This window comes from Tachypleus tridentatus, chromosome 13 (genome assembly GCF_004210375.1).
Source record: "Tachypleus tridentatus isolate NWPU-2018 chromosome 13, ASM421037v1, whole genome shotgun sequence".
In the NCBI taxonomy this organism is placed as follows: domain Eukaryota; kingdom Metazoa; phylum Arthropoda; class Merostomata; order Xiphosura; family Limulidae; genus Tachypleus; species Tachypleus tridentatus.
The window spans coordinates 104364937-104386810 of record NC_134837.1 but is presented as its reverse complement, the minus strand read 5'-3'; the positions used below and the strand labels follow the sequence as shown (position 1 = coordinate 104386810).

General features: G+C 34.9%; 1 protein-coding gene and 1 long non-coding RNA gene across 2 annotated transcripts in view; one reads left to right on the top strand and one right to left on the bottom strand.

The window, feature by feature from the left end:
* LOC143237008 (uncharacterized) overlaps positions 1–21874 on the top strand; it is a 39273-nt gene that overhangs the window by 6178 nt on the left and 11221 nt on the right. The window contains exon 2 of the long non-coding RNA XR_013019835.1: positions 19690–19828. This is a non-coding gene — a long non-coding RNA (uncharacterized LOC143237008). The remainder of the gene's footprint in view (positions 1–19689; positions 19829–21874) is intronic.
* The window catches only part of LOC143237006 (fat-like cadherin-related tumor suppressor homolog), a 333382-nt gene continuing 332228 nt past the window's right edge, over positions 20721–21874 (bottom strand). The window contains exon 34 of the mRNA XM_076475799.1: positions 20721–21557. Coding sequence (XP_076331914.1) covers positions 21085–21557 — 473 coding nt within the window. The 3' untranslated portion in view covers positions 20721–21084. The remainder of the gene's footprint in view (positions 21558–21874) is intronic.

The following is a 21874-nucleotide window of genomic DNA, read 5'->3' as shown; positions in this document are numbered from 1 at the left end:
CTCCAAGTTCCTTGAACATTAATGAGATTCAACAGCACTGTTAAAAATTTAACGTACTTGATTACTTGGCAATCTACAGTCTATTTAATTTGTTCACAGAATAATTTAAGTTGCTCTGAGAAAATGAAATTATAATGTTAAAACGATAAAGACCCGAATATTATTATATAACTAAAACAAGGTCCGGCATGGCCAGACTCGTAATTTAAGGGTCGCGGGTTCGCATCCCCGTCTCGCCAAACATGCTCGCCCTTTCAGCCGTGGGGGCGTTATAACGTGATGGTTAATCCCACTATTCATTGGTAAAAGAGTAGCCCAACAGTTGGCGGTGGGTGGTGATGACTAACTGCCTTCCATCTAGTCGTACACTGAAAAATTAGGGACGGCTTGCGCAGATGGCCCTCAAGTAGCTTTGCGCGAAATTCAAAAACAAACAAAACAATGTATGGACAACAGCAATTGATATATTAGCCACGTGACTTAAGTGGTTTGGGAAATTAAGGTAAAGTTACAATTTGTTTTAAAATAAACAAGTAGAAAGTGTTTATAAAACTTGTTTCTAAGCTTTAAGACTTTCAGTACACATTGTATCTCATATAAGAAAATACTGACAAAGCTTCATGATATTTTTCTGAATACCAAATTTCTTTGGAACGTGCGAACGAAATCAGCTACGATGCAACAGTGGAATCATTTTTGAGAACCGTGCCATCTGTTGATAAATATCAAAATTATTGTTTTAGCCTTTCTTGAGAGATTTAAGAAATTAAATTGGTACCGTTCTATTCAACGCCGCTACTTTGAAAAAGACGCCAATCGAATACGTTGTCTTATTCACATTATATCGTCTATTGCAATTCCAAATCAGAGGTGTGAAAAGTATTTTTCAGATTTATTTTCTATTTCCCACAAGTAACTGTCTAATAAATGTAAAAGTGTTACACATGTACAAAAATGTAATCACCAATGTGTAGGATATACATAAACAGCTCTTAAAAAACGTTTTAACAACCATAAATCTTCTAATAACACCCAAACACGTTACTCAACACACTTTAACCAACCCGTCATTCCATTAACGATGTTACTCTTGTCAGTATTAAAACATAATTCAAAACTAAATCAGATAAACTTATTGGAATGCTTGTGTAAACACTGTTCAACCTTTCGGAATTAATCTAGTGTGTGTTTTTCATATAGCAAAGCCACATCGGGTTATCTGCTCAGCCCACCGAGGGGAATCGAACCCCTGATTTTAGCGTTGTAAATCCGGAGACATACCGCTGTACTAGCGGGGGGCAGGAATTAATCTAGACCCTAGAAACAATGATGTCTGTTCATTGGTTTCATCATTCTCAGAAAAATAATTTTTATTCTTAACACAATTTTTCTTGTCTGTTTATAGGAATTGATTGGTATAACATATCTTTTTCAATCAGTCTCCAGGTGTCATCTTGTGTGTGTTTTCTTATAGCCAAACCACATCGGGCTATCTGTTAAGTCCACCAAGGGGAATCGAACCGCTGATTTTAGAGTTCTAAACTCGTAGACTTATCGCAGTACCAGCGGGAGACCCATTATTTTACTTAAACACTTAAGTATAGTTTTAAATATGCATACATTTAGCATTTCTTAATTAAAATATCCATAACCCCTTTTTAATTACACTCGGTTCGGTATGGCCAAGTGGTTAAGGCACTCCACTCGTAATCTGAGAGTTGAGGGTTCGAATCCTAGTTACATCAAATATATTTGCCCTTTCAGCCATGGGGGCGTTATAAAGAGACGGTCAATTTCACTATTCGTTGGTAAAGAGTAGCCCAAGAGTTGGCGGTGGGTGGTGATGACTAGCTGCCTTCCCTTTAGTCTTCCACTGCTAAATTAGGGACGGTTAGCGCAGAAGCTCTCTTGTAGCTTTGCGCGAAATTCAAAACAAACCAAATCAATTAAACTCTCGTCATCTACTACATTGTACCGGAAATGAGACACTTACAATAATAAAAAGAGGAGTAAACATGTTCTGGAAAATCGGGTGATCTCCATAATAACCCCTTTTATACATATCACTCATTCGGTTATACCATCATTACTAATTTGCCCCTGAAGAAGAAAGGTCTACCTTTCGAAAGTGCTCAGTTTATAGGATTTTCATTCAACATCAGATCTCGTCAGTTAGGCTGGACGATGAGAAGTAAAATACTATAGAGAACACTATTTTAGAATATTACACTGCATATATACACAGCGCTTAATAAAATATATGTCTCTTATACTCCTGTCCAACTGATGAGTTGTGATATTGATTCAAAACTTTATTGGGAACTCCTAATGGCACAGTGGGATATTTGCAAGCTTATTTTGCTAGAAATCGGGTTTCGATTCCCGTGAGGGCAGAGTACAGATAGCCTCTATAAGATTTGTGTTTAATAACAAATACCAATAACCTTATTGGAAAAATAATATTTGTTGGGGCAAAAAATAAATTTGCAATGTTTTTAAAAGATGCAGTTTCTCAATCCGAGATGTACGAATTAAGAGAAACATAAAAAAACTTTCTACAGTTTACGGGATTTTCGTCATAAAATTCAAGCATGTTACTTTCAGCGTTTAAACCAAACTTTATCGATATATAAATAGATACATAGTTTTTAATTTTACAAGTTATCTAAAAGCGTATATATATATATATACACTGCTGGCCAAAATCTTAAGGCCAATGGACATAAAAAATATGCATTTTTGTTAGACTCAACCACTTATTTGAGTAGAGCTTCGAAAGATGACAATAAGAAAAGGGAAAATACAAATAAAAAACTTGTTAGCATTTAATAGGGAAAATGTGAACACTATGAAGTTAGCTTAAATACTAGCTGGTCAAAAGTTTAAGACCATCCAAAAAGAGGTCCTAAACAGGGTAGGAAATTCCCAACAAGAGGTTTCAGTAGTGAGTTGCACGGCCGTCTTTGCAAATAACTGCAAACATTCGCTTTCGCATGGTCGATATAAGCGTTTGCAGAAGGCTGGCTAGAATGTTATTCCAAGTGGTGAAAATGGTTTCTCGAAGATCATGCACTGTTTGGAATTGACGTCCATTTCTATAAATTTCCCTTGCCATCTACACCCAAACCTTTTCAATGGGGTTCAGTTCGAGCGAACACGCTGGATGTTCCAAAAGAATCATGTTATTCGCCATGAAAAAGTCCTTTGTCCTGCGGGCACTGTGGATTGCAGCGTTGTCCTGCTGAAAGATCCAGTAATTTTCACACAAGCGAGGGCCTTCAGTCAATAAGGATACTCTCTCTGCCAATGTAGCCAGCTGCTGTTTGACGTCTCTGTATAACCTGAAGCTCCATTGGTTCATGTAAAGAGAAAGCACCCCAGATCATGATGGAACCTCCTCCACTGTGTCGTGTAGAAAATGTCTCCGGTTGGATATCCTTATCGTGCCAGTAACGTTGGAAGCCATCTGGACTATCCAGGGTAAATAGTTTCTCATCATAAAACAAAACCTTCGTCCACTTTTCTACGTCCCATGTTTGGTGCTTCTCAGCAAAGTTTAACCTAGCTGTTTCATGGTGTGGAAAGAGGCGTGGCCTTTGAAGACGTTTTCGGTTTTTAAAGCCTTTCTCTCATAAATGCCGTCTTATTGTTCTTGAGCTGCATTCTGCATCTGTTAGGGTCTTAATCTGGTTCGATGATCGGCTGGTGTCTTGCCGAACAACCCGTCGAATCCTCCTGCTCATGCTGACGACAATTTCTTGGGCCGACCACTTGAAATTCTCGTTCCGTATTCTTCAGGGTCTTTTAAGATATTTCTAACAACAGTTTTACTACGCCCAATCTCACCAGCGATGACACGTTGAGAGAGACCCTGCTTTTGCAGCTCGACAATTCGACCACGTTCAAACTCTGTCAACTTTTTAGCCTTTGCCATGTTTTTACCCAATGTAACATAGGAGATGTCAGTAGGAGATTATGACAACGCTAATGCTTGAACACAAATTTCGTTACGTGCTTACTGATTAACGCTTCATTTCAGTATGGTCTTAAACTTTTGACCAGCTAGTATGTTGGCTAATTTCATATTATTCACATTTTTCCTATTAAACGCTGAAAACGTTTTTTTTTTTCACCTTTTCTTATTTTCATTTTTCGAAGCTCTACTCAAATAAGTCTAACAATGCAAAATGCGTGTTTTTTTCTTTATGTTCATTGGCCTTAGTATTTTGGCCAGCAGTGTATGTAGTATATCACATCAAGCTTACATATATACTTCAAGTTAATCATTGGAGAACGAAAGTATTTGAGAAATTTATAAACAATCTGATATTTGCCATTGAATTTCTCGATTTCAAGCCAAGCTCACACTTCTACTTCAATTTAACCACTGGAAATGTCACATCATGAGTTTTAACCCAAAGCTTAATAGGCTCATTTCTACTTAAGTGAAGCTGGAACCAACGAAAAATTCAATCTAACACATAAATGATGGTCTATGTTTTCGCTGATTCGTCAGATCTGTAATTAAGGGTGGTTAAAATGAATGGTCTATGTTGTTTTTATTCGACAGGTCTCTAATTTAGAAGGTTACCAATGGAAAATTCAAATTTAAGACATAGATGATGGTCTGTGTTTTCGCTTATTCGTTTAGAATTGGTTTAGAAGGTTAACAATGAAAAGTTCAAATCTAAAATATAAATGCTTGTCTGTGTTTTCGCTAATTCGTCAGATCTGTATTTTGGAAGGTTAACTATTCTGAAATTGCAAGCAATGAAAACAAGTAATCTTGTTCATCTGCATATCTTAATGACTTGAAGTACAACAGAAACATATAAAGCGAGTTTTGATGAAGTGAATTACACTTTCTGACATCTTGGATTAAAGATATTCTTTTCATAATCACTTGTTTTATCATTTTATCACGAATGTTATCGTTGTAAGTCCCTAGACTTACCGCTATTTCACCAGGGGGGCAAGTATGTTATGCATACTGCAATATCTAATAAATGACGCAATCAGATAAATATATTTAGTATTTTTCAAAACTATAATGATCATCCTTCATTTAAACCCTAAACAAAACTTGAACTCTCTTCAGTTATGAACCTTTAGTCTCACAGTATGACTTTTGCCAACATGTGTGTTACTTTCCAATGTTTATGTGTAAACGTTTTCTATTAGAGAGTGGTGTTAAGTATAATCCTCTGTAATAGCCTTTAACGTTTCCCTGAAACAGATTTTTTAATCGTTCACTAACCTATCGGGTTCTTAAGCCTGATTTATTGCTACCTTATGCTATCCTAGAGAGATATCACAATGTTAATAATATATTTTAACCTTTGTACAAAATCCAATTAATTGTAAAAATTAAATGTTAATCTTTTTTCTTCATTTCAATGATCTGTCATTTTAATATCATTCAATACATTAGGGGACACATCTCTTTCTGCTAGTAAAAAAAATACAAAACATTTTAACATACAGTCATGTGAAAAAGTTAGGACACCCTAAGAAAGTCTGTGTATTTTTGTAACATTTTTGGATATATATAAATTTAATCTCAATTTTAACAATAGTGAGAGATTTTAGGAATATAACTAAACAATTAAAACTGAAGAAAAGACTTTTCAAGATCTTCTGTAAATGTAATTCTACAAAAATGCATATTCTAACTGAGGAAAAAGTTGGGACACCCCCACATTTATTACCACTTAAAATGGCTCAACTCACACACAGGTGTATCACACTAGGTGCACATGATTAGAAGATCGTTACTCAGCATTTTGAATGGGACTTGCCCTATTTAAACCTCAGACATTTAGTTTGGTGTGCTCCTGGCTGTTGAAGTGAGAGTGAGCACCATGGTGAGAACAAAAGAACTGTCTGAGGCCTTCAGAAAGAAAATTGTAGCAGCTTATGAGTCTGGTAAGGGATTTAAAAAGATCCCAAAAGATTTTGAAATCAGCCATTCCACTGTCCGGAAAATAGTCAACAAGTGGAGAGCTTTTAAAACAACTGCCAACATGCCCAGGTCTGGTCGCACAAGCAAGTTCACCCTAAGAGCAGACCGCAAAATGCTAAGAGAGGTCTCCAAACACCCTAACATGTCATCACGGGGCCTTCAGCAGGCTCTGGCTACTGTTGATGTGAAAGTGCATGCCTCTACAATCAGAAAGAGACTGCACAAGTTTAACTTGCATGGGAGGTGTGCAAGGAGGAAACCTTTGCTCTGTAAGAGAAACATTAAGGCCAGACTGAAGTTTGCCAGAGAGATTGTATACAAAGACCAGGACTTCTAGAATAATGTTCTTTGGACAGATGAGTCCAAAATTGAATTATTTGGACACCAGAACAGAGGACATGCTTGATGTAAACCAAATACAGCATTCCAGGAAAAGAACCTCATACTAACTGTGAAGCATGGAGGTGAAAGTGTCATGGTTTGGGGCTGCTTTGCTGCAGCAGGATCTGGGCAACTCATAATCATAGAATCCACCATGAATTCTACTGTGTATCAGAGGGTGCTTGAGGATCATGTGAGACCATCTGTAAGAAAATTAAAGCTGAAGCGGAACTGGATCCTGCAACACGACAATGACCCAAGGACTGTCTGAAAACTAAGAAATAGAGAGTCCTGGAATGGCCGAGTTAAAGCCCAGATCTTAATCCCATTGAGATGCTGTGGGGTGACTTAAAACGGGCTGTACATGCAAGAAACCCCTCAGACATCTCACAGCTGAAAGAATTTTGCATTGAGGAGTGGGGCAGACTTTCTTCAGATCAATGTCAGAAACTGGTAGACGTCTACAAGAAACGTCTCACTGCAGTTATTTCAGCCAAAGGAGGTAACACTAGCTATTAGGGGGTAGGGTGTCCTAACTTTTTCCTCAGTTAGAATATGCATTTTTGTAGAATTACATTTACAGAAGATTTTGAAAGGTCTTTCCTTTAGTTTTAATTGTTTAGTTATATTTCTATAATCTCTCAGTATTGTTGAAATTGAGATTAAATATTTATATATCCAAAAATGTTACAAAAGTACACAGGCTTTCATAGGGTGTCCTGACTTTTTTACATGACTGTACGTGCTCTACTAAATTGAAAAACCTACACACCGCGTTTGTTTGAGATTTGTGCACTGTAATAAACTTGCAAATTCCATTCATAATCAGGACCTGATTGAAGCATTGAGGCGTTCAAGATCAAACACTATTTGAAGCCTTTGAGGGTCCACGTATTTATTACAAGCACAACAAAGAGGGCATTCTATTATTACTATTATTTCTGAAATAACTTTTTTTCAAAATTCGTTGCTGAATTATCAAGACTTCGCACTTCAATATTAAATAAATTTAATAACATATTTGAAGAAATAAGTTTCAAAAGAGAAGATGTGACCCTTTTTTTTTTTTTAGAGTTAAAAGTGTGGCCAGGGTTCAGGGGCAAATTAAGGGACAGATGCGTTTGGGGCTAAATTTTTTTCTGCCGGGTAATTATAATTGCGTGCAAAAAATTAAGGCAAGAGAAACTAAACCTTATAACGTGCTTTTTAAATCCAGACTTAGGGCTACAATTGAATAGTCCCCGCCTTAATCTGCTCCTGCCTAGGTTGCGTCTGTAAGTCAGGGTTTTACATAATGTTAACAATGTGTAATATTCTGATATTTAGCTTGTTTGTATGTTACATTCTCGGACAACGTAAAAACGTTTAAACTCAAAAATCATCTCAAGGCAAACTGTAATCTGTATTGTTCAGAAAAATAAATTTCTCTTCACTCTGCTCGTGATATAGTATAACCAAATTAGTTTATAATTTAAATTACTATTGATGGGATAACAGCTTAAAAATTGTTGTGATATTGTTTTAGCTCCTTAAAAAAAGAGTTGGGAGTAGGGGTCAAGAAGTAAAAAGTACTTTAAATCCACACCGTTAAGCATGATACAATAAGATTTTTTTTCTATTTTATTCTGTTCTTGAAGTAGCACAAATATGGGTGGGAATCTATAGATCCAAATACTCTTAATTTTGATGAGAAAGGAAAACAGGAGTCCCCCGAAAGAAACCCACTTTCCCTGCCCGGATGTAGATTATTTGGATAGTGCTTGACCTATGTGACGAAAATGTATATAGGTTAATACAAAAAACCCGATTATAATAGAGTTTAACGAGATTCAAGGGAGATATGTGAGTGGACACGTTTCTGGGGTTCAAGATAAATCTGGAGATGGTCTGGCTAACTGGTTGCGGTTTACTGTTTTCTTTTTATGAAAAATCTTCAGATAACAATTATTCTATCTTTAGTGAGTGGTGTTTTGTTTGCAGTGTTAAGACAGATTAGTGAAGTGTATATCGGTAACCTTGAAGCTATTTTTAAAGATAAATTTTGTTGTGAATAGGTTTTTTTTTCGGTGCATATAAACCCTGACACAATAATTCATATATTTAAATCATATATTAGGCTTTTAGCCGAATATAAAAGTATTATACTGTGTAATATGTTAGATTCACTGTTTAAAAACCCTATTTTGATAATTATAATGATGTATATCTAATGCTACATAGAGAGAAGTAACTGTATAAATATATCGAGATCCAACTATTAAAATAGAAGAATAATGTACAGATATCATTAACATCACAACTCTGAAGACACATTATCATCATTAACATCACAACTCTGAAGACACATTATCATCATTAACATCACAACTCTGAAGACACATTATCTCAAACACTAATTAATAAACTTAATCCGTATAGTAGTCACTCTTCTGAATTTTATGGCTTTTACAAACACAATAAAGAAAAACAACGCTTTACGAACGAATAGCATCAGCCTGTAACACAACTCCAGAAAACTTCATGGCTCATTCATAAGTTACTCCACCACTGTTTACATTTGGTACTGCCACATCTAACAAGTGCACTGAATTTTCAACAAAGACATAAAACAACCAAAGATGTTAGTAATTGTGATAGCACATTATTTAAACGTTTTTCTTAAAGAATAATTATCGGTTCTGAGTCACTTACTATTTAACAACTCGGATAAATGGAATAAAGAATAAATTAGCATTTATGAATAGAAACTTTACGCTGTTTCATTTTGTGCGATGTTTCGGGCATGTGTCTTTCTTTAAGCAGTAAAGTCTGTTTATGTAGAAACTAAAGAAAAAACAAATCGTTGAAGAGTTAGATTTCATTTGTTTGTTATCAAGACACAAAACGACAAAATATATTCTACCTACCACGGGTATCAAGGCCCGATTTTTGGAGTTATAAAATCCCCAAACTTACTGCTAAATCATCGAGATAATTGGTTGTTGTTGTTAAGCTCAATTCTACACAAAAGGGTTTTTTGTGCTTTATACAGCATGGGGACGAAAACCCGGTTTTTAGCGTCGTAAGCCTACATATTTACTACTGAGTCACTAGTGAGCGCCACCAGGGTGAAAGGCAAGTTTCGAATATACAGAGTTTTCTAATTACACATGTCTCGTGGTGGGCGGAGCACAGATAACCTATGGTGTAACTTTGTACTTAACTACAAACAAGCTAATTAAGCAAGTCCTACGTGGGGCAAATTAACCACAATTTTGTTTGAGAAAAAAACACTTGATATGTTTTCGTAAGCTGTTTTGAAGTTTGCAGGAAAAGGGCAAACTTGTAGTTATATCAAGTGTACTTGGATTTTGTAAAATAAGTACAAAACAGTCGTAAATAACCATGATATTATAACCAAGTGTACTTGAACTTTGTAAAATAAGTACAAAACAGTCGTAAATAACCATAATATTATAAACAAGTCTACTTGGATTTTGTAAAATAAGTACAAAACAGTCGTAAATAACCATGATATTATAAACAAGTGTACTTGGATTTTGTAATATAAGTACAAAACAATCGTAAATAACCATGATATTATAACCAAGTGTACTTGAACTTTGTAAAATAAGTACAAAACAGTCGTAAATAACCATAATATTATAAACAAGTGTACTTGGATTTTGTAAAATAAGTACAAAACAGTCGTAAATAACCATGATATTATAACCAAGTGTACTTGGATTTTGTAATATAAGTACAAAACAGTCGTAAATAACCATGATATTATAACCAAGTTAAATATTTCTAAAGAGTTTGGGAGGATTTTACCAAGATAAAACGTTTATAAAGAAATTGAGCCAAGAGTGAATGGAAGTAAACCCGACTAGAACAAAGTTTTATACAATAAAAATTTGGTAAAAAAATACATGTAAGTAAAACTTTTATTTCTTTCATAAGGGGCCTTGATGTTGAGTTGGAAGACAAGAATATGTTTAAGGTTTTCTCGTTTTAACCATTTAAGTGGTGTGTGTTTGATGCCAAAGTTTTGGAGTAGGTGGTGCCAACGAACAGAAATGAAAAACCTATGAGAACTGGGAGGTTAGGGAAGCCTTTCCTTACAAATTAAGTTATTCGCGATAACAATCATCTAGCCTATAGGCTGTTTCTTCTAAACCTACTGAACAGAGTACAGCAAGTAACGTATTCTTACCTGCAGGTGTAATCCACTCTAACGTGAAATGTGGAGCTAAGGCAACTTATTGTAGAGTGTGTAACGTATGAACAGGTAAACAGGAGCGACGCGTTTATGAGGTTTTGGGAAGCTTAAACTCTCTAAATAAATCGTCCTTCACAGGGCATTATCCTTACAAACTTGAAAGTACCGTATAATATTTGTGAATAGAGAGACAAAGGGATCGAAAGAGGGTACACTGAGAAGTTTATTTATTTATATCTGATTCTTCCCAATTGTGTACCGCTACCCCTCCCGTTCTAACACCTGACAAAATAGCCCTACTCAAACAAAAGACTCACTCGCTATCTATGCAGCCAAGGCAACTAGTCCTAGTACATTAGTGAGTTGTAGTGGTATAAAAGTTTTTGTGTTGTAGTTTCGATTGCATTAAGTGGTATTTAAGGTTTGTGTAACCTTTACAGGAGATTAAGAAAGGTATACTAAATATGTGATGAGGTCATTCTTGATTAAATATTCAACATTTTATAAAATTTGTCACTATCCTTTAGAGAGGATGGTACGTTACTATTATATCAAGGGCTATAAATGAGGATGGTACGTTACTTATATATTAAGGGCTGTAAATGAGGATGGTAGTACATTACTATTATATCAAGGGCTGTAAATGAGAATGGTACGTTACTATTATATCAAGGGCTGTAAATGAGGATGGTACGTTACTATTATATCAAGGGCTGTAAATGAGGATGGTACGTTACTATTATATCAAGAGCTGTAAATGAGGATGGTACGTTACTTATATATTAAGGGCTGTAAATGAGGATGGTACGTTACTATTATATCAATGGCTGTAAATGAGGATGGTACGTTACTATCACATCAAGGGCTGTAAATCTGACTTTTGTATGGTGTGATATAAAGAATATAAAAATCTCTGAACCTATTTATGACGTTAGTCCAGTGTTTACATCATTCAAAAGATTTTTCCAACTCAGTGGTGTTTTAGGAAACGGTCTTTTTCAGAGTACAAACATCATAGTCCTGTAAATTGTCCTTTAGGAATGACAGTCTTAGGGTGGAACTAATGGCAGTCTAAGTATGCGTGATAGTGACCGTTTTTAAGAGTTGTGTGAGATTGTTGGATAAATCGATGAACTTTAATCTGAGCTTTGGTACATGAGCGAATGAAAATTTCGGGGAAAATGTTATCAAAATTTGGATAAAGTAATCTCTCCTGATAGCTGACAGAGAGGCCCCTTATTCTAACATGTGGTAACAATGGTGAGTTGTGTGGATACAGTTGATCACTGAATTCATGGATATCATATTAAGAACTAGCTCAGCTAGCAAAAGGAGGGTTTCAATATTGGAACATTTAGTGTCTCTTGTACTTAAAAATTCTATCAGAACCAGCATGCCGCGACTGCAAGAAATACTAAAGTAGAATGATTTTTATATCCGTGGTAAAGATATAACTTAAAGTTGTTGTGTTTAAGTATTTTTATAACATCAGTGGTTTCTTAATGTAGGACAAGAGGAAAATGACCAAAGATTGCAGGACATAATGTAGGTAATTAACCATTTGTTTGATGGGACAGTTGCAACTCGAAACTATGGGTCCCAGATTTATAAATAATGGGCATTAGTTTTTCATTTTATTTTTGGCAGTATTCGGGAGTCTAGTGCATTTTCAAAGTTCTTGAATGATTTTTGTTAATGCGTTTCTGGCATTCGGGGATGGGGTATTGTTATTTTGTTATAATTTTGTTTACTGTTCATTTATTATTCCTTCTATTGTTTAGTTTAGCTATGATTTTTTGTTTTTGAAATATATTAAATCATATTCTAGCTGATTACGTTAATTCTGAGTAAGTTTGTTTGTTTTATGAGACTGCCACAGTTTCCTCTATTTGTGACGTACAGATATTATAATGTTGCGAAAATTATGTAGAATTATGGTCCATCTCATGGTCTGACGACTGAGTTAAAAACTCTGCATTAACTTGGCCTGGCATGGCCTAGCGCGTTAAGGCGTGCCCTTCGTAATCTAAGGGTCGCGGGTTCGCGCCCGAGTCGCGCCAAACATGCTCGCCCTCCCAGCCGTGGGGCGTTATAATGTGACGGTCAATCCCACTTTTCGTTGGTAAAAGAGTAGCCCAAGAGTTGGCGATGGGTGGTGATGACTATCTGCCTTCCCTCTAGTCTTACACTGCTAAATTAGGAACGGCTAGCACAGATAGCCCTCGAGTAGCTTTGTGCGAAATTCCAAAACAAACAAACAAACTGCATTAACTATCAACAAGTTAATTGATGAAATGTAGCTGAAAACCTTATTATAACTCGATATATTGTTAGTTTAGAATTTGTATTTTTTTTTAATTTGGTTCTTTTTCTTGAGTCTTTTAATAATTATTTCAAAAGATAATATTGACATATTGATCATTAACGTTAATATGAAGCCTTGGTCACGCACATATTCGTTTATTGTGTTTTGGTTACAAACTTTGTGTTTCGTTCGTTTGAAAGTTTCATTTTGTATTTTAGTGGTTGTCAAAGTAAAATAGTTCGTTTTTGTGTGTTTTAACCCCAGTTGTATCGACAGTATGTTGCAGATTGTTACACTTTTAATCGAGTATCTTGTACCAGTTAAAGCTGTAGTGTTTCAGTTCTTCTATATAAAGATGTCGTTGCCATATGATCGTAGTTGCATCACTGATGAATGGTTTAATTACTATATGAAGATAAGGCATTTCTTTCTTCGTTATTCATGTTATGTTTGAGAGCTAGATAGTTATTTGCTTTAAATTTAGTGCACAGGTGATCATCAAATATTAAAAAAAGATGTCAAATGTTAGTACGTTATTTTCTCGTGATATTCGTTCATGCTGTGTAGGCTCAAATTATTTTACAAATTAATATGTATAAGTACTTGAAAAGTCTGATATAGTGTCATCAACAGTATTGTTTTTTATAATCAGTAGTAATTGTTTTGTTGGTTGTTTTTTTCCGGTCTCAGTAGGTGTATCCACAATATTTTTTTAAAATTAAAATGTTATTTCAGCGACAGCACTTTAGAAAAGACTCTTCATTCGACATTGTTTCGTTTGTTTGTTTTTTGGAATTTCGCACAAAGCTACTCGAGGGCTATCTGTGCTAGCCGTCCCTAATTTAGCAGTGTAAGAATAGAGGGAAGGCAGCTAGTCATCACCACCCACCGCCAACTCTTGGGCTACTCTTTTACCAACGAATAGTGGGATTGACCATCACATTATAACGCCCCCACGGCTGGGAGGGCGAGCATGTTTGGCGCGTCGCGGATGCGAACCCGCGACCCTCAGATTACGAGTAGCACGCCTTAACGCGTTTGGCCATGCCGGGCCCATTGTTTCGGTAAAGGTTATCTAGTCTTTTAGAAAGCAAACTTCGTTCAGCATCATTTAGGGAGGGTTATTAGGATACTGAGGTATTGTTGAGAAGTCCTGGCGATAACAATGCCGAGCTTATGGAAATTAATTTTTTTATTCTCAAACAATATTTTAATTAACGTCTCCACCAAAACTTGTATAATTAGAACTTTTGAATATTGTGTGTATCAGTCTTGCTGGTAAATGTCATAAATCTGATACATATCGAAAGTCAATTAAAATGAAAATTCCTGGCTGTTTGAAACCGTAATACATAACATATCTAATATAATAAATCGGAAACTCTTCCGAGATAAATTATAATACAACACATATGGTATTTACTACATGACGAAAGATTTATGTCAGAAACGTCGTGCAAAGTAAGATAACACAGAGATAACACGACGTGTTAATTTATCCCTTTTTACAACAGGCTAAATAATTTAAACAAATCTTGTAGATAACTGACATCCTTCAGCGAACTTCACTTTGAAACATTCTGATAATCTGAAGACTATGTCATTCCTAGACACTTAAATCAATGTCACGATAAATCAGTGACCAAACTTCACTGAAAATCATGTGAAACAAGATTTGTTCTTCATTATCATTCACAGCATTTATTATCATTCATTATTCATTATCATTCACAGCATTCATTCGTTATACGAGTTTGTGCAACTATCAAGTTATACGTATTAACAAGATTTGTTTTTACATCAGTAGAAAAAGGATGTAGCACAGGAAATGAACCTGCTGTTGGAAATATAACACATATACAACACGCATAAAACATGCTCCTATTGGCACAGCGGTGTGGTGGGCAGATCCTTGATAGCCTATTGTGTAGCCTTGTGCTTGACTTAACAAAACATATATACTACATTGTTATATTAATGATTGGTATATAGAAAAAACAAACAAACTTATCACAGTTTTATACACCGCTTACATTAGACCAAAATTCTTCGCTATTGGTTTTAATGTAAAAGTGACTTTAAATAATGGATAGTTAAAATGAACACTTAAGCCGAGAACGTGAAATAAACTGTTTGATAAGTTCTCAGGGTATCATGTTACTTTAAATGAAAAATGTAGTATATGGTTTATCATGTAGACAAAATATACAAATATATTTCTATAAACTTCTGAATGGACATTTGAGCTTGGGTTACTGATGTTTTATACTTAAATTATAATTTAATGAATACTTTAAAATTTATATTTGTGTATTATTTTAAACTCTTTTGTAACATTGTATGGTCACTTTATGTATGTTTTATAAGATAACAAAACACTGAAAATGATTATAATGCAATAATGACATTTCGAACATTTCTTTATTCCATGCATTTAGCGTCAAGGGAAAACATTTTAAAACAATTTCACACTAAAATCCGGGTTTCGAGCGGCGGGCATAGTACACATAACCCATTGTGTAGTGATTTTCGTTTAACAATAAATAAGCAAATTTATCCATTCGATCAGTTTCACGCGATCCATTAAGAAGGGCCCGGCATGGCTAGGTAGTTAAAGCACTCGACTCGTAATCCAAGGGTCGCGGGTTCAAATCCCCATCTCACCAAACATGCTCGCCCTTTCATCCATGGGAGCGTTATAAAGTGACGATCAATCCCACTATTCATTAGTAAAAGAGTAGCCCAAGGGTTGGCGGTGAGTGGGGATGACTAGCTGAATTCCCTCTAGTCTTACACTGCTAAATTAGGGACAGCTAGCGCAGATAGCTCTCGTGTAGCTTTGTGCGAAATTCAAAACAAACCAAATCAAAACTTTAAGAAGCCGTAAAGGCGAAACGATGAAAAACAGAAGTGTTAATGCTGGTGCTAAGCAGTTGTTTTTCTTTGGTTTGTTTTCCGTATTACAATAAGATTTGTTATTAAATAAAAAATATTGTCGATCGCTGCTTTTATAGTTTTTAAAAGACGCTTCAATCCAGTTCGTCAAAAGCAGCAGTAACCTTACTGTAGACAGACTCCTTAAACTATAACTGATGATTGTCGAAATGCTGACTTGGTGTATATAAAATAAAATATAATATTTTGCTTTGGCAGCAGGTTTTACTTTTCATCACGAGGACAGAATTTTTAAAATTTCTCACTTCTTTATAAACGTTACCGAACAGAACTTCAAACAGAACTTTATAAATGTAATTGCTTCTTTCTGATGAAACAGTTTCATATAATTTGTTATTACAGTATGTTATTTAATATAAGACTTGGAATTTTTTTCTTGGCGATAAAAGATCCTAGTAAAGAGATAAAAAATTATTGATCGATTCTTTCTTTTTTTTGTTCTCTGTGAAATATAAACAACATTTGAGTTTTCATGATATTTTTATTTGTAATATGTGTTTATTTACCTAATTTAGTTTTATAGTAATGGATTATGGCCTGTTATGACATGTATGCTAATATTTTCTCATCTCTAAAACGAACAGTATTTATTTTCCATTTAACACCAAACTGTGATATTTCTGGCGACAAAGTTTTAATTAACATTTTAATTAACTACTTGTTCGTTAGTATTCACGATTTTTTTTTCCACAGAGCTTCCGTCTCCACCAGATGTGTTTTTGTTTTAGAAATGTTCTAATTAATATAATTTTTTGATGCTTTACGCTAAGCAGGTATCATTAAACCCCCACAGCCTGATTATTGAATATGGAACAACCTAACCTAATAACTTAAAATTTGCCATAATGTTTAATATAAGTTATTCAATAACTTATTTATTCTAGTTTCTTGTGTTTTTCGATAAAAATGTGTATATTCAGCCAACAAAAATGTAGGTGCTTCGTAAAGTGGCGGCATCTAGTGATATTTATAAAATTTCACAATATATATACACACACATTATTTTTGTGTGTCTGTAAAAAAGACTTACTTTAATAGCTTAAAGTGTTATATTAGGTAATTTTACATTTCATATCTTTTTGAGTTATAAACTAAATTTTTTGCTTAAATCGTTTTTCTCCTTTGAGTGATGCGACAATATTTAAATTTTATCTAAACCATTATTTGACAAATCTATGTGTATATGGATACGCTCATAACTAGTGTGTTACTAGACCAAGCATGTCATATAACCGAATCCCCAAGGAGTAACATAAGGATTCCCCAAAGGTAAAATAAGGGGTCAGATTAGAATGAATTACGATTCTTTAAAACTGTGACGAGCTAGATCACTCGTATTAAGTTGAACAACTACACAGAGCTGAGATGGTTTTATTGTTTCGAAATTTTTACATGTTCTACAATCTACAGTAATTCCTGAATCCAAAAATGATATCTATTTTTTCCCCATTACGTAAAGATTTTTCACAAAACGTCCTATGATCTTTTACATAAATGAATCATTTCTATTGAAATCGGGTCACATTTTGTTATGCTTAAACAGTTGACAACCACTGGGTATAAGTTTCTTTTGAACCAATTGTGTGTGTGTGTGTTTTTTGTTATATCAAAGTTATATCAGGCTATCTGCTGTGTCCACCGAGGGAAATTGAATACCAAATTTTAGCATTGTAAATCCGGAGACTTACCAATGTCTGCTGTGACGTGTGAGTCTTTCAGTTTGTTCTGGAACCCAAACATTACAAACATAATGCTAACAATTTTCATTGTGGTAAACGAAATAATAATGTGAAAAAACAAAAAAAAACAACAAAAAAAACAAACAAGAATATTATTTTCGAATTCTGCACAGCTGAATTATGGAAAATACATTATTAAAACTCGAACAGCTTTTATGAACTTTAAATTCAGTCCTGTGCCATTAGTGTTTATAATTTTATTAGAAATACTGCACTCTTAGTTACTTGAGTTTACTTCCTTAAATATACTTAAAACATTTGATACATAATTTAATTAAAAGGCCAGGAATTAATGGGATTATAGACTGATAATAATACTGATAATAAGACTGATTCGTATTGTTTGTCTGAAACGAATTTTCAATCTGAATATATATACGTAAGTAGGCTGAAAGATTAAGTCAGCAATACTTAGCATTCAGGTATAGCCGAACACAAACTTGAGCTATTGATCAGAGGGTGGATAGCCAGACAGCACCATCTTATAGTAGCAAGAAGACTGTCTGGCTATACTAACCGAATAATGGGATTGAGTGTTACTTTTATAACGCAATCTCAATTTAAATTGAGAAGTGTGTTCAGAAACATCAGATTTCGAGCCTGGACTCTCTGATCCTCAACCCGACACACAAATCTCTAGTTTACGACGGTGCTGCTGAAAAGTTTTTTTTGTTTTGTTTTAGAAAGAACCTCCATTGGACCAGTTGCTATATTCCTCGAGGAGAATGGATCCCGTATTTTAACTTTGTAAATTTGAGGAAACTTGTTTAAAAGAAAAAAAAAAGTGTGAATGCTATTTTAAATTACTCGATTTTATATTAACCCTTAAACAGCATCCATTATTAAATAATGCTGCTACCTACAACATTTCCGATGTTTAAGGGTTAATATGTTGAAAATTATACTAAATGTTATATTGTTAACAGGAAAATATAAAAAATCACCTGTTGCTACAATAATTATTAATACGCTTGAAATTAGACACAATAATTAATGACTGGACGTGAGATTAATCGATGATAAAAGTTTTATTTTTAATTTATAAATTAGTCTATTTAAGTGTCGAAATACCAAAATTCCGCGAGTAATTATTCACAAATTATAATAAATAAGTAATTGTTGTTGTTTAGAATTTCGCACAAAGCTACTCGAGGGCTACCTGTGCTAGCCGTCCCTAATTTAGCAGTGTAAGACTAGAGGGAAGGCAGCTAGTCATCACCATCCACCGCCAACTCTTGGGCTACTCTTTTACCAACAAAAAGTTAGATTGACCGTCACATTATAACGCTCCCACGGCTGGGAGGGCGAGCATGTTTGGCGCGACTCGGGCGTGAACCCGCGACCCTCAGATTACGAAGCGCACGCCTTAACGCACTAGACCATGCCAGGCCCAATAAATAAATAGGGAAAGTCAGTTACAAAATATAAAGTTATTGTAAATATCTAATTCGGTTGAATAGTACAAAATTAAATATATTCATTAAAGTTTTCGTATATTGAAAATTTTAACATGTATATATATTCTGAATGATAAACGATATTTTCGTTTATCTGATCGTTCGAAAGTCCGAAGCTTGCTCGAAATTATCCGTGCCACATATGGATAAATGTGTTAGAATATATTTAACAAAAATCGCTCAGTCTTTTACTGTGTTCAGCCACAAAGGCTCATGCTGTTTTTGCATACTTATTCAACCATAGGTTTTGATGTCATATCCACTAGCAGAAGTATTGAGGTCAGTTAACTGATTATGTTTGGATGCTTTATTCTGAAAGCATTACCTGTACTCTTAAAGCTACGTTGAATGTGCTAAAGCATATTTGTTTTGTTTTTTGTAATGGGATTCACGTGTTTCTCATTTTATTTCGGTTTCATGTACTTTATACCACTATGGACACACATATATATATAGACATAAATACATAGGCACATATGGATAAATAGATAATTACGGCATGGTAAGTAGGTTATGGTCAAGAACATAATAGAGGTCACTGATGACCACATGGAAAATCACTTTTTTTTTTTTTTTTCTGCAGCTACTTCTATTTTACTTCTTTCAAAATCCGGTCCGTCACTCTGGCCATTTTTTTTTCTCAATTGATTTGCAACAGAAAGATTTACGTGTGCGTGTTTTCCTTATAGTATAGGCACATCGGGCTATCTGCTGAGTCCACCGAGGAGAATCGAACCCCTGCTTTTAGCGTTGTAAACCCTTAGATATACCGCTGTACCAGCGGGGGACGATTTACGTGTACGTGTGTGTCTTTGAAGACGAGAAAAGGTAAAAATGTATTATAAAAACATTTCGATATATAAATAGGTAAATCTACGTTTCTTTTCATTTGACGAACTTTCGTCATTATATGTGTGTGTGTGTGTGTGTGTGTGTGTGTGTGTGTGCTATTTTCGTTTTTAAACGACAAATTAAGTTTTTTTTCTAAAATTGTTTGTTCGTTTGTTATTAAGCACAAAGTTACACAAAGGGCTATCTATGCTCTGCCAGCCACGTGTATCGAAACCAGATTGTAATAGTATAAGTCCGCAGACATACCGCCGTGCCACTAGGGAACTTCTAAAATCGACAAAGCTGTGATTGCAGAAGCAGAATTTTTAGTAATACCATGGTAGTTAAGGCATTTTTTCGGCTTGATTGAAAATATTTACCAGTATTCAATGTGACAAAACTTAAAAAACAAAACAAAAACAAACGTTACTCGTAATTGAATTATTAGTATATCCAGCAAAAAGCGAGCATAATGGAATTTTAAGCAGATATTTGCACAATAACATGGTTTGTTTGTTTGTTTTGAATTTCGTGCAAAGCTACACGACGGCTATCTGCGTTAGCCGTCCCTAATTTAGCAGTATAAGACTAGTCACCCACTGCCAGCTCTTGGGCTGCTCTTTTACCAACGAATAGTGGGATTGACCGTCACTTTATGACTCTCCCACGATTGAAAGGGCACGCATGTTTGATGTGACGAGGATTCCAACCCGCGACTTTCGGTTTACAAGTCGAGTATCTGGCCATGCCGGGTTCAAGAACAGGCCCTATTTCGCCATTTGGGTTACAACATGCAAGGTCTTGGGTTGAAAGATGTCGCCAATTCAGCTTGATTTAATGATATTTGACAATAGAGGGAAAACGTTAAAAAAAAGAGAGAGAGACAAAATCCTGTTAATACGAAAAAGTATTTTTATCTCACAATATATTTAATAATAATATAACATATGAACCCCAAGACAAAACGCACTGTCACAACAAACCAATAGTGATGAACTGCATTTACATTATACATGTATAAATAACTGTTTCTATAAATCTATTAATTCATTCCCTATTTCCAGCGATGTCTACGTAGTAGTAAAGTTTCCATATTTACACACAGACAAAAGTCTAGTTTAAATAACCACAAACTTTTCATCGTTACAGAACCATTGCACGATATTGTGAGACATGAAATGACAGTGGGAAAATTGACTGTTTGAACTGGATTGCCAGTCTCAACTCTTGTAAGTACGGGGTTCACTAAGACTTTAGGCTAATTCCAGCATGAACCCTCGACCTCCCTGTGAAGGAAAACCGTAAGAAACTATGTCGTCATCTGATAAGTCACTAACTGATTCTTTCGCGCACGCGCATGACTCACGATTGCAACGTATCTGACACATTCTGGGAGGGGTGTCCTCACAGACATCATCTTTGGAGTGTTCTAAAGAGGGCGCTACTGTACATTGTTTGTTGTTATATGTCACATCTGCGTAAAATTCAACACCGTGACACGGCTGAAGTGCGATAGTTCTCTCATTTTCAGTTTGAATTTCAGAGTTATTACACTTTAATTGTTCATAGTTGTGATCTGAATGCGAGTGGTAATCCCCTTCTATATTAGGCACAAGCTGAATTTCCCCATCTGGACTCCGTACAATACCCTCTAGCGGAGAAGTAGAAGATATACACTGATGAGTGCAAACGGTTGTTCCAGAGTAGAGTTTGTCCATGTCAAAGTCTACATCATAGATAAACAAACAAACAATACATATATCAAGACAACAATAGCAATATTTAATCCATAAATATTTTATGATAATTATTTAACCACTTAAAAGTATTTTATGATTACGCCATTACAAACGCGTTTTTCTTAATTACTTTGTTCAGTTTCTTTTTTTTTTAACTAAAATATGATCATCATTTATATAATTCATTCTTATAAGTTGTGAAGTATGGAAACATTGACAGGAAATAAACACTTTTGTAAAACAAACAAACACAAATGAAATATTTATCACATTATATTCCAATATATGTAGGTATTCATAAAAT